General features: G+C 48.9%; 1 protein-coding gene across 2 annotated transcripts in view; it reads left to right on the forward strand.

The window, feature by feature from the left end:
* Nucleotides 1-1,448: 1,448 nt before the first annotated feature.
* The window catches only part of DPP7 (dipeptidyl peptidase 7), a 36,239-nt gene continuing 24,261 nt past the window's right edge, over nucleotides 1,449-13,426 (forward strand). For both annotated transcript variants that reach the window (XM_074846565.1, XM_074846564.1), the window contains exons 1-7: nucleotides 1,449-1,530; nucleotides 1,898-2,011; nucleotides 5,119-5,258; nucleotides 5,968-6,131; nucleotides 7,890-8,025; nucleotides 11,504-11,585; nucleotides 13,081-13,247. In XM_074846565.1, the coding sequence (XP_074702666.1) occupies nucleotides 1,476-1,530; nucleotides 1,898-2,011; nucleotides 5,119-5,258; nucleotides 5,968-6,131; nucleotides 7,890-8,025; nucleotides 11,504-11,585; nucleotides 13,081-13,247 (858 nt within the window). In that variant the 5' untranslated portion in view covers nucleotides 1,449-1,475. The remainder of the gene's footprint in view (nucleotides 1,531-1,897; nucleotides 2,012-5,118; nucleotides 5,259-5,967; nucleotides 6,132-7,889; nucleotides 8,026-11,503; nucleotides 11,586-13,080; nucleotides 13,248-13,426) is intronic.

Consider the following 13,426-nt stretch of genomic DNA (forward strand, 5'->3'; position numbering starts at 1 on the left):
TCTGCAGCTTCCCACCCATGATCACATCCTTTAAATCTTCTTCCTGTCACAGCTCCTTTGGTCTTCAGTAAGCTAAACCCCTTCCTTTATAAAATATAAACTTCTATGACATTCACAGACAGACATCTTGTAAAGTGTCCGTAACATTTTGAATAAGATGACAGCGTACTGACCCTTTGGGGTAAAACCAGGCCTTTTTTTGTATGTTTATACAGCACTTAGCATAACAAGATCAAGCTAGATCATAGGTACTGCTGAGTTTACTTCAGCCATACTAGCAGGTTCAGCCCTGCCCAGTTTGCAGTGCAACTTTCTCCATTCATCTTTTCCTTCAAGGCCACATGCCATTTGGGGTGTCTGCTGTGGCCTCCCTCTGGAACTGAAAACCTAGAGAAATCACCCATTAAACTATTTCATGCTGTTCCTGACTTGCTCTCAGAGCAGCGTAAGCACCTTCTCTCCCCAGTATGCCCAACCACAGGGCCACCAGTGTATCACCACCATGGGGACATGCTCCAGTCTTGTCACACACTTAGATCCTCCTGCCAAGGCTTAGGGGCATCATCCAGACCTCCTCTCCTCTGCTGCTCTCTCACCCACCACTCCTCACCAGAGAGATGGGTCCTCACCCTGATTCCCTCCTGTGCTACATTCCCACTTCCCTCATCTCCACTGGGTACTAAGCTGAGCTGGCATGGCCCCTGTGAGCTGGCTGGGCTTTCACTCCTCCCCAGCTCTCTCTTCTCACACAAAAACATCACGGAGGGGACCTGATGTACCACCACTTGTTCTTGCGAAGGGCAGCATCAATTCAACACCCAGAGGCAAAAGCTACAGAGGTTTGAAGAACAGAAGCCAGCAGCGAGGTCAGGGTGGAGACACCCCGTCCCCTGCCCAGCGGCTCCCCGCAGATCTGTGGGGACAGTGTGGAGGCCTAGCGCCGGCCCTGAGCCTCGCTGGTTTCCAGCCTCCTCACCCCCACGCCGGGTTCCCGGCAGAGTCGTGAAGGCCAGTCGGCACAGACAGCACACCTGCTGCCTCAACGGCCGGCAGCACAGCGGGGAGCTGTGAAGCACCTCCCGTCCCCTCAGAGGGGCACACAGAGCCCTGACAGCCACCACCACAGAGCCCTGACAGCCACCCTGCCCTGCCTCAGCATTCCTGGGCCTGCGCTGAGGGGGCTGTGCTGAGGGGCCTGGGCTGAGGGCGCCGCCCCGGCTCCCTGCACCTTCTACGGGGACCAGGAGGCGACGCCCGGCCCAACCCCGCCTGCCTCAGCCCCTGCAGCAGCACCCTCGGGCTGGGCAGGGAAGGCGGCCCTGAGAGAACGTCCTCTCAGGCAACGCGGCGGTGCCTCGGTAAGCATGGCGCCCGCCTGGTCACGTGAGCGGCTGACAAGTCGCACGTGATGCGAGAGCTCTGGGGTCATGTGACCGGCCGGCGGGCGCGGGGCGGGGGGGGTGGCTGCCGTGGAAATGCTGCTGCTGCTCATCTTCTCGTCGTTGCTGCTGCCGGCCGGCGCCGCTCCCGGTGGGTGTCCCGGGCTGGAGCCCCGAACCGCCCCTGTCCTGCCCACGGGTGGGGACCCCCCCAGCGGGCTGCCCTGCGCCCCCACCCCCCCCCCACCCTAGCGGGCTGCCCTGCGCCCCCCCCTGCGCCCCCCCCCCACCCCAGCGGGCTGCCCTGCGCCCCCCCCCGCCAGCGGGCTGCCCTGGGCCCTGGACGGGGCCTCGAATCCGCTTCCTTGAGCAGGAACCCCCAGCCGGCCTGGGGAGCACTGGATGGGTGCCCCGGGCTCCCTTGGGCCCCAGTTACCGGGGCTGGGCTGGGCTGGGCTGGGCTGCGCCGTACTGGGTGCCGGTGCCGGTTTCCCCGGCGCTGACGGTTCCCCCTCCAGCTGCCCGGGCAGCGGGGTCGGACCTGGAGGAGCGGCATTTCCAGCAGGTGCGGGACCACTTCAGCTTCGAGACGTGTGGCAACGAGACCTTCCCGCAGCGGTACCTGGTCTCAGGTGGGTCCCGGGAGGGGGCGCTGCGGCCAGGCTGCTCCCGTGGCATGGCCGTGGCAGTGCCTTGCTATGGCTCAGGGCTGTATTTCTCGCTATAACTGCTCCTGCACTGAGGCAGAGAGCCTCTCCATCTGGTACTCAGAGAGCTGTGCTGGGCAGCCAGGAGTCAGTTTGAGCTGAGTGCCAGCCCTTCATGAGCCAGTCATTGCCCCCAGCCTTGTCTGTATCCTCCTCTCCTTCCCTTCAATTTGTTGGTCTGGCCACGGGGTGTGGGATGCCGGTGTGGGGAACGGCCTCTCTGAAGCGAGAGCAGGCTGGAAGCAGCAGCTGCGTTAGGCTTGGACCAGGGCTGGCTTTGTGCATGTGTGTTTTCAGCAGGCCAGAGCATCTCTTGCAAGTGCAACTTGGTGCTCTGAATGCAGCAGGAAAAACAAATAGTGACCTAACGTTGCACTCTGTACCCATTGTTCTTATGAGTGGCGATGACTCCCCCTGGATCAGTGTTTTGCATTATTTAAAACCCTGCAGCTATCGATAGCTTAAGCCGTGCTGAACAATGAGGGCTTCCAGCAAGAAGCTGCCTGTTTTCCTTTCTAGCCAAATAATGAGTTATTTTCTGTGCAACAGGCAGTAAGAGAGAGGAGGCTTTTCTAAACGGCATGTGACTAAAAAGAAAGCCATTTCAATAACCGGTGTCAGATGTTTTTCAGTCCTGCCTGCTTGAAGAAATCGGGGAGAGATTTGCAGAGAGAGAACAAAGGTGAAGCTGTGAGTAGCATCAGCTCAGGGCGCTGCCCAGCCTGGCACCTGCCTGCTGCTGCCTCACAGACTGCTCACGTCTGGGGCGTCACATGCAGCATCTCACCTTCTGCAATCACTGGTTACTCCACAGCTTTACCGGCACCTGCACGCAGTCACATGTTTCATCAAGCATGAATTCATGGATCACTTCAGCCCAAAGATGTGGGAACACCAGTGAATTTTGATAGTGCACCCAAGGCAGAACTTTCACTCATTAAGTGGCTCTTTTTGAACAGAATTTTGGGATCACCTGGTTTAAAGCATTGCATAACTTTTATTTATTTTCTTTTTAAAGTGTTATGTTTTATCTGAGTGTCCTGGGCAGAGCCAAATAATATTTGTGAGAAACGAAACATTAACATTGCCGTTCTGCTGGTTTACAAATAGTTTCTTACTCAAAATTCCTGTGAGTAGTTCCATTCCCCTCTACTGCTTCTTGTGCAATATGTGACTTTTCACATCATCAGCAAGAACTTGAAGGAGACTATCATTTCACAACCAGGCATCTGACTGTCTTGAGGTTAGCTGGCAGCTCCCCAGGATTTCAATCTAAAAATAGATACTTTTTTAAGCAACCCATCTGGTTTGTTTTTGGCTCCTGTGAATGGTTGTTTTCTCCAGGAGCCACAGAGCATATCAGAAGAAAAGCCAGAGTATGTAGCACTTCCATTTCCTACCTGATACCCAAAGCAAATGCAACATAGAAAGAGAATCAGCCTCTTTGTCAATGAAGAGTAGCAGTTTCACTAATGAAAGGTTTCAAACCCGTTTCCAAGCCAAATCCTGCTTTGGCAAGTCTGTGTTGATAATGCCAAGAATTAAATTCAGGTGCCTCTGTCAATGGAAATGACCTTATGTGACGTGCTGCAGCAGCACCCGTAGGACAACTGCTATTGGAGGGTCCCTTTGCCACATCACCCGGAGTGTTGAAATCAACGCTTAACTGGGGGTCTGTTGTTGAAGAAAGCTATTTATTATCCCTCTTAATTCCTGTGCCTTTTAAGACTAAGTTAAAATCAAATGTTTGTTAAAGTCAGCAAGCATTAAAGCAACTGTTTGTTAGATAAGCAAGTACTGACATCATGGGTCAGCTTGTCCTGCCAGTCTCAATTTGCCTTCAGCTATAAACAGATCAGAGGATGAAGCGTATCATGATATATCATGAAGCATATCTAGATATATCATGAGGTATATATGTGTATATTACATATATAACGTATATCAGCATATCAGCAGCAGCATATCCTGGGCTGCATCAAGAGAAGTGTGGCCAGCAGGTCAAGGGAGGGGATTCCCTGCCTCTACTCTGCTCTGGTGAGACCCTGCCTTTAGCCTTGTGTCCAGCTCCGGGGCCCCCTCTGCAAAAAAGGCAGGGACCTGGCAGCGTGGGTCCAGAGGAGGCCGTGAAAATGGTCAGAGGGCTGAAACACCTCTGCTGTGAAGAAAGGCTGAGAGAGTTGGGGGTGTTCAGTCTGGAGAAGACAAGCCTCCGCGGAGACATTGTTAGCAGCCTTTCAGTATACAAAGGGAGTTTATAAGTAAGTGGGGAGACGCTTGTTACCAGGACCTGTAGTGACAGGACAAGGGGCAATGGTTTTAAACTGAAAGAGGGTGGATTTGACTGGACATAAAGAAGAAATTTTTTATTATGAGGATGTGAGATAGTGGATGAGGTTATCCAGAGAAGTTGTGGATGCCCTGTCCCTGGAAGTGTTCGAAGTCAAGCTGGACAGGGCTTTGAGCAACCTGATCTGGTGGAAAAAGTCCCTGTCCGTGGAAGGGGGATTGAACTGGATCATCTCTGAGGGTCCCTTCCAACTCAAACCATTCTATGATATGTCACTTACAGCTTGTCTCTACCTTATACATCACAGCAGGAGCCGCAGAAAGATGCAGGTTATGCCCTAATGTTCATTTGTGGGAAAAGTGATCTGTGCAAGTATTTTGGGATGAGTTGGGCTGAAAAAGGGATATAAATTGGAAATGCCTCTTTTGAGGGCAGGTGTTTCCAAATGACTTGCAGAACTGAGATTTTAGGGATTTTCAGGCAGAAGTAGAAGTTCCAGGCCATGTACTGATCTCATGGAAGCTCTTATTTACTCCTGCTCAGATAAGAGATTTCTGTAGCCTGCTCTTTCTAATGCCTTTATGCCTCAACTCAGGTTCTCAGGGATCAGCTTGTTCACAGAGTTCTTCCTTGCTAAGCTCCTGCCCAAACTCACCGAAAGTATAGTCATTTCAGGCTCATGTGTTGAGTTTTTTGTGGTTTTGGGGTTTTTTTATTTGCTTCTGTCAATTGTCTCACTCAGCAAAGTTCTGGAAGAAAGGATTTGGACCCATCTTTTTCTATACTGGCAATGAAGGTGACATCTGGACTTTTGCTCAGAACTCTGACTTCATATTTGAATTAGCAGAGGAACAGCAAGCACTTGTGATTTTTGCTGAGCATGTGAGTATTTTAGTCATTATGCATACTATAGCCTTGTTCTGTTCGGTGTTACCGAATTCAACTTTCTGCAGGTCTGGAAAAATAACATCCCTTGCCATGAAGCTGAGGTATACCAGCTGTACGCTTTCTCCTCATGGTAGCAGCTTTTCTTTATTTAACTATGGCGTCTGATTTTTTTTTTACTGCGCCTACCAGCAATCCAGGATACAGACTACAGTTTCAGTAAAACCTATGCCATTGTGTGTTTGCATTAGACCAGTGCTTTTGTAAGTAGTTTCCACAGGCCTTGAACTCCATGCTGGACTAGAGAGTTATTTTGTTTGGGCAATATGTAATCTCCCTAGCCTGCAGAGTCCCAAGCCAACCTTTCCCACACCACTCTATTAAATCTAGTATTCCACAACTTATGCATGAAGAGATTACCCTGTTCCCTTTTCTAGTTGGGGATTTCAGGAGAGAGACGTGTGCTGAGGGCCCCCTTGGCACCCACTGAAGTCATTTGTCATGGACTGTCCATCCTCTACAGGATACGTCCTGAAAGTCTGTGTTTATCAGATGCAGGATACAAGGCACTTCCTCAGTTACAAACAAGTTAGAGAACACCACGTGCTCTGTTATCGCTTACTGTTTGTGCACACTTATCCCAGTTCTGTGGTGAGAACAGAGTTCTTGACACCAGCATTTCTGCAGCACACCTCTTTCCTTTCAGAGGTACTATGGGAAGTCTCTTCCATTTGGACTTGAGTCAACGCAGCTGAAGAAGACTGCTCTGCTTACCGTGGAACAAGCCCTCGCTGACTACGCAGTGCTAATTACTGAGCTTAAGCAGCAGTATGGTGCTGCAGACTGCCCTGTCATTGCGTTTGGAGGCAGGTAAAGGTTGTGTGTGCTTCTTCCCTTTTCTGCATCTTGTCACAGTCATGCTGTTCCCATAGATCTATTTGGCTCTCAAGCAAGTTCCAACAGCAGACCTTTAAGCTATCCAATGGAGAGCAGGTGTGCCTGTACCTCAGCTCCCAAGAGCTCATTACCAGATCCCCTCAATCAGCTCTCCCATCCAGAATTAGTCTCCATTTGCAATTGCTTTGGAGAAGAATCACTGCCTAGGATGTTTCTAGGTATCTTCAATGTACTAGTCAGCCAGAACTGCAGAAAATGGGAAATTGCTCCTGCAGAGTAAGAACATTTTACATTAGAAATACAAAAAACTAATAATTGGTAAAATATTCTTTCCAGAGGCCACCCATTTTTTCTATTAAACACAGCCTTTTTAACAACATCCCGCCATTTTCATTGTAGGCTTCTTTATAATTCTGCTCTGTAACCTGCTGCTCGGTTGCAGCTCAGCTGTGTCGATGCGATGTCCTTGTCTCTTGAATGCGCGCCCCCCCCCCCCATGCTTCCCTTTAAAAGGCTTCCACCAAGTACAGGGCTTCTAATTTAGTTGGAGTGAGATTACAAGCATTTGACCTGATTGTTATCATTAAACTCTCAGCTCACTGTGGTGGTGACTAGACTGTAGATCTCAGGGGTATTTGTACTGTCACTATCGAGCCAGTAGCTAATGTAAAAAGGGCCAGGAGCTGTCCTGGGATGGGGAGGTGAGAGAGGGATTCAGCAAAACCTGCTGGCTGGGCTGCATGTTAGACTGCATCTCCGTGTGTGTACATCAGAGTTGAGTCTGAGCAGCCTCAAACAGCACTAAACCCAGCAGTGTTGGAGTGGCACAGCATTTCCCATGGGAGAAAAAAAAAAAACCCTCTTCTGTTGCTTATAACTTTGCCAGACTTTAACGTGAAATTACATGTGGGTGATGTGTGAAATGGTATTTACTGCAACCACTTGGGGTGGTGGGGAGGGAGACTTGAATACCTGTAAGCTTAGACTCAGACTGGGTGTTACCTGTGTTTTGGGGATGTCATTTGCCACTCCCAAGAGTGACCACAGAGTAACTCCACAGACATCAGCATATGAATAACTTTTGTCACCTGGGGTTTATCTAGCAACCCTTGATGTATCTGCAGATTGTGGCCCTCAAACTGAAGCTACCAAGGTGGCTTTGAGTTTTATTGTGGTATTTATTAATGTCTCCCATTCCCTATATCTCTGCTGATCATCTATGCAGCTGTTATTTGGGGTGCCCAGGGAGAATACTCCACTTCCCAGCACTAGAGAGGGCTGCATATCCTGTAGTGTTCAGGGACACCCTTTGCTAAGAGCCTAGCTAGTCTTTATAATCCTGTATGCAAAATGTGTCTCCTTTCCACACTGAACAGTGACAGCCTCACTCGAGTCCCACTTGGTTCTGCACTGAAGCCCTCAGGACACACTCCTGAAGGTGCAGAGTTAAATACTGAGGCAGAATTTACATTTGGCTGCAGAAGCAAACTGGGCTGCTCTGTTCCCACTGGAGTTGGTGTGAATGTTTGGGGATGGGCCAGTAAGAACACATTGTGTACTGCTCATTGACCATAACTCGATCTTTTTACATGAGGATGGCATCTACTAGACATCCATCAGGTTCTTGTTGCCTTGGATTAGGTGAGCCTACGAATGCTGGCCTGAACTTTTGAGTTACTCTGTTATAAACTGTCTGTTAAAGGAAGTAACTCTTTGTCTCTGCTGTGGCAGCTATGGAGGAATGCTGAGCGCTTACATGAGGATGAAATACCCAAACCTCGTGGCTGGAGCATTAGCTGCCAGTGCTCCTCTGTTGTCTGTGGCTGGTCTTGGAGAGCCCACCCAGTTCTTCAGAGATGTAACAGCAGTAAGTAGCATCTCTTTTCAGGAGCATTATTTTCTTCCTTTAAGAAGGCTGGATTTTTTTTCCTTTTCCATGTATTTAAACAGACATCTGTCTTCACAGCATCAGTGCTGGGCAGGGAATGCAATTAAATGGGAACCCACCCGGAAAAGCAGCAGCTGCAGATGTGATGGCTGAGCACTGCTGTAGCTGTGGCAGCTCAGGGCCCAAAGGTGTTGCTCTGATGAGCAGCACAACTCAGTTCCAGCACCTTTAGTACCACTAAGGATTCACTTTCCCATTTCTAGTGACTTGACCATATTGCAGCCTGAAAGTTTTCTTTTGTGTCTGGCTGAATGCCCTTTGGATAATTTATGCTTCAAATCTTCTCCCAGAATGCTGTATTTTGCATTGATATCAATAATTCACAGCAGCTCCTTAGTCCCAAGATGGTTGCATTTTAGTGAAGAGCTGGAAAATCTTCATTTCACTAATTAAAAATGTGAGAAACGCTCAGTTGCCAATTATCCATAGCTCAGACAGGATGCGGTGTGAAGCACTCTTTATTACGTTCTCGCAAGACCGGGCGTACAGGGGGGAATTGTAAGGGAAAGAATGTTGTTTTCGCATAATAAGCCTGATGGGAAGGGCAGGAGCGATTCACCAAAGCAATCAACAAGAGCAATTCACAACCATTGAAATCCCTGGCCTAGGGCTAGAAGGCAAGTGGTCTTTTTGTCAACTGTGATGACCCAGTACTTGGAACTGGCTTTAGATGGATGCAGATACGGAAAGACTTGGGGAACCTGAATTTCGAACTTTTCCATCTTAGTAGGCTTGCGTGATGAGCTCATGCATATTAACTTCTCCACCCTGGAGAAAGCCAAGGTTCATTTCCATGAACATGCGACGTATGAACACATACATGAAGGGGCGTATCGGTAGGCGGTTCGGGAAGTCTGTACACCCTGTAGTACTCAGCCAATGAGGAATCAGGGGAGGGAACTGGCGGTTGGGAGAAAGGGATGTAAACCATTGCATGATGGCTGGTAGGCGCGTCCACTTGATGGGGGCGCACGGTCTTGCAAGAACGAAATAAAGAGTGAGTGCTTCACACCGCATCCTGTCTGAGCTATGGATAATTGGCAACTGAGCGTTTCTCACAAAAAACATGCAAGGTATCCCAGGTTCACTTAAAACCAAAATTTAAATGTGGCTTTCACAGTTGGGGACATAGGCCCCATAGGAAAGTGGTATTGCTTAGAACTGACTTATATTTAGTTTATAAGGAAAGAAATGTACTAGCTGGTAGTACTGAAATCTTGTGTTGCCTCTTTTTCGACATGAATTTCTAGACCTGGGTGACACAGATGGCTTTGCACGAACTACCTGTGTATGAAACTTGGGGTCTCTTTGCTCTTGTTTCAATGCAGAGACTTACAGGACAGATAGCATTACCAGTAAGTGTAAATCATATTAAAATAAACACAACAGCATTTGAAATTCTAAGTGTATAAGAGAATTAAAGACATCTTGTCCTAAAATTGTACATTTTAAAAAACGTAATACCACTCAGTCTTCTAACAGACCCTGCGGTGGGAATTCTTCCCTTCTCAGAAGCTCTGTTCAGCTGATATCTCTGTCTTGATTGAGCTGTGAATATGCTGTGAGTCAATACACACGCCTGCAATTAGGGCTTTGACCTTTTCATGTGAAGAAACTTTCCAATTATTTTTAAAATATATTCTCTCTGCAGTGATAAGCTGACCTCTGGGCTGAGAGCCTAAGCAAGCAATTTGTGTTGTTTTCAAAGTAATTCCTTCCACCTTCAACACATTTGCATAAAAGCAATTTGTGCATCTGAAATCTGAATTCAATTGCTGCTCTTGGTGAGAGAACGCCCCTGGAGAGCTGTTAATGCTAATGAAGGCAGAAACCTTTTATGAATCATTGTGGGAGCTCTCTCTTCCTGTGAGTCCAGAGTGCATTGTCTCAAAGCAGCTTTCTCTGACTTTTACTGAGTTTTTCCAGCCCATTTGATAAGCCTCCAGCTCACAGGGGAAGTGAGCAAAGGGCAGAAAGCGGATTTTCCATAATGCATTTGTGTAAGAGTAGGTTATACGTGCCAGCTGCGCTGGCTGCGGCCGGGCAGAGAGCCCCTGGTGAGCACCACCCATACAGCCATATGGGTGCTTCCCCTGAGGTTACTGCTGCAGGGGCTGTTCAGGCCTGGACTTCAGATCAGTGTAGACATCTGAACTAGGTGTGGTTGAAAAGAGGAAAGCTGGCAGCCTGGAGGGGCAGCAGCTTTCCTTGGAATACTTGTAATGCCTCCTGCCTCTGGTTCTGCCAGGGCTCAGCTGAACTGTTCCTGCGTCTGTACAGGTCTGCAGGGGAGCACAGGAGGAGCGGTGGCCCTGCTGCAGCTAGTGGGGAGCTCAGCCCTCACGGCAGCCAGAGCAGACTGGCTCCTCTGTCCCAGGCCAGGGCATCCCCACACTCCAGTTAGAGCCCATAGTAGATGAAGATCAGCAACCACATCCAGAAGGAGATCTGGAATTCCTAAGGGATGTCCAGGTAAACTGTGGAAAACCCCATAGTGATTTATCTAAGCGTAACAAAGGCAGAGTTAGGAATAAAAGGAAGATCCCATATCTATTTTTAGTTGAGGCTGGGTCTTTGTAAGAAAAATGTTTAGCTAGTGATTTGTGGTTACTTAACCATAGCTCTAGCAGGGTAAAGGGACCTTAAAAGAGCCCTAATAATTCTCATTATTACAAAGCACTGGTTGCCAGCAGATCTCAAACTGTCTTACAAGCTGACAGAAGAGAAACAGTTTGGGTTGCTAGAACCTTCAGTGACAACTTGTTGCACCAGCATAACCAGCCACAGTTTTTCAAACATACCTTAAAGTGCTTTTTCAGGATCAGTAATGCTTTTCCCAAGAAAAAAGATGTGGCATTCTTGGTCATCTGGCAGGTCACTGGCAGGCTTAAGAAGAAAAGCAGGTCTTGGTTCCCAAACCCTCTATGCATAACTGACATCTCCATGGCTCCTTCTCATAGACAAAGTGTAGTTGGAAGAACTCTACTGTGTGTTTAAAAGAAAAGAAAAAAACAAAAACAACCCACCAAGCTTTCAGGCCTAGCACTCTCTTCCCATGTCCTGGGAACATGTGTCTCCTCACTGCCTCGTGTTCAGTCTAATGGTTCCACTAAATGCAAAGTGTTTTGTGTAACAACTCATTCCAGTGAGACCTGGTGAAACAGTTGCTGCTTGGTCTGAGCTCTGCAGACTGTTGGCTTCTGCTGGGACGTGCTGATTGTCTGGAGGACAAGGTAGAAGCACCACTGTCACTGCTTCTGGAGACACAGATGAGGTTCTGACCAGTGGGTCAGTAACCCCTGTCACCTCCTGGTACTTCTAGCAGTTCTTCCCAATGCAGCCTCCACACGTATCTCCTCTGTGTGACCGTAATCCTGTGTCTTTTCTGTCCATTCAGGATTTTCAGAAGTCCAGCCCAGGTTGTGTTACAGCTGTCCGCAAAGCCTTCCAGCAGATTAAGGATCTGTGCTTGAGTGGAGGTAAGGAAAGATAGCCCCAAGGGCAGCCAGCAGGCAGTCCCAGCTGTGTGGAAAAAGTTGATTCAGTTTTACTTCAGCTGGGTCTTCAATTGGTTCAGCTAAATCAATGCAAATGCCCACCTGGCCACCTCTTTCTGCCTGTATGATTGATTTTTGATTTAATTAACAGTTTCGGTTAGCATTATAATTAGTAATCAACATCAAAATGAAAGCATCTATGCTTTCAGTGTTAATGAAACCATCTTTTCTGCATCAAAGTGCAAAAACACCTGCAGGTGCAAACCACCTGCATTTTATGCTGGTAAATCCTCATGTTTCACCAAATACTTGTCCTCAACACCCACACCACTGAGAACTGTTCAGGTGTATGACAGCTGCGTGGCTCAGCTCACTGGACATATCTGAGAAATTTTTGGAAGGCAATCCAGGTGTTGAAGCAGCCATCACAGTCTCTTTCGTCTCCAATGTTGGACAGTTAGGTGAAGCCAAGGACAGAGACTGGTGAAGATCTCTGCAGTGTCTCCCACGTAGGCCAGACCAGGCTCCCATCTCCTGGGAGCCCTGCATGGTGGTGGAACAGCTGTGGTGGCTTCTTGGTCTGTCTCAAGGCTTGGGTTGGTCTGTGGTGCTGCACGTCAGGGCCTGTGTGCCTCCAATGGCTGCTGTTGCTGCCTGGCTGCAGGGGCTGATCCTGGAATTGCCCAGAGCAGCCAGGGGGTCCCAAACCCCATTTAGCTTTGGGTCACAGCAGGAAAGATGTTACTGTTAAATAGCCAAGGTCCTCAAGGTTTGCCTGGTGCCACGCTTTCTGCAGCAGGGTGGATAAGGTGGTCTTATTTAAGGCTTAGGCTCAAGAGGCAGGTGCCAGGCCTTGGGTTTCCAAGTAAAGACAGCTGGGCTGCAGTGGGCAGCTTGTAGAGTACGACGGGGACAGACAGGAACTGCGACACCAGAATGTGGAGGATGAAAATTAAGGGAGCAGCTTTCCCCAGCAGAAGTGCAAAGGCATAAGACTGCATCTTGAAGAAATCTCTTCAAAGACAGATGTCCTGGCTCCTGCTCTCCTGCGTAAGAACTTGCCTGAGGAGACTGCGCTGCGGGACACAGCAAGGCCCAGGGAGGGAGCCTGTGGGGGTGAGGAGGAGGCAGCCAGGCAGGGCACTGGCAAGGATGGGCTTGTACCAAACTGCTCTTCTCACTGTGCCAGCTGGGACTGCTGCTGTCTCAGTGGGTGCTGATTCCTCTGGGCTCCCCAGGGAGGTGTTGGTGGCTCTGCAGGGAGCAGACTGTGGGCCATGCGGGGTGTGAAGCTGCACAGGAAGGCTGTGCCTGAACATCCACATGTGTGTAAATTTAGACGTAATGTTTCCTTCCCACTAGAAACCTCATCCGTGTGTTACGGCATCTCCTTACTCCTGAGTGAAGCAAGGTGCTGAAGCACGGTATTGTTTTCCTCTGCTGAAGTTTGTGTCTTTCATTTTCCTTCCTTCTGCAGCCTACAATGAAATCAGCAGCAAAATGTCCACGTGCAATAAGATCTCTAACAGGAATGATGTTTACCAGCTTTTTGGGTTTGCTAGAAATGCCTTCACCATGATGGCCATGATGGACTACCCTTACAAAACCGATTTCATGGGTCACCTCCCTGCCAATCCTGTGAAGGTGAGTCCCAGGCTGCAGGTGAGAGTCACAGTTTCTGTTGTGCACCTTGGTGACCAGAGTGCAGGGACACTGTCAGGCACACACCATCAGTGATGGTGACAGAGGGAGGTACTGGTGGATGTTGCAGCCCTTCCACTCTGACAGTAAATCTACACATTTTAAACTTCTCTGTGACAGTG

Source organism: Strix aluco, chromosome 20, assembly GCF_031877795.1.
Source record: "Strix aluco isolate bStrAlu1 chromosome 20, bStrAlu1.hap1, whole genome shotgun sequence".
NCBI lineage: Eukaryota > Metazoa > Chordata > Aves > Strigiformes > Strigidae > Strix > Strix aluco.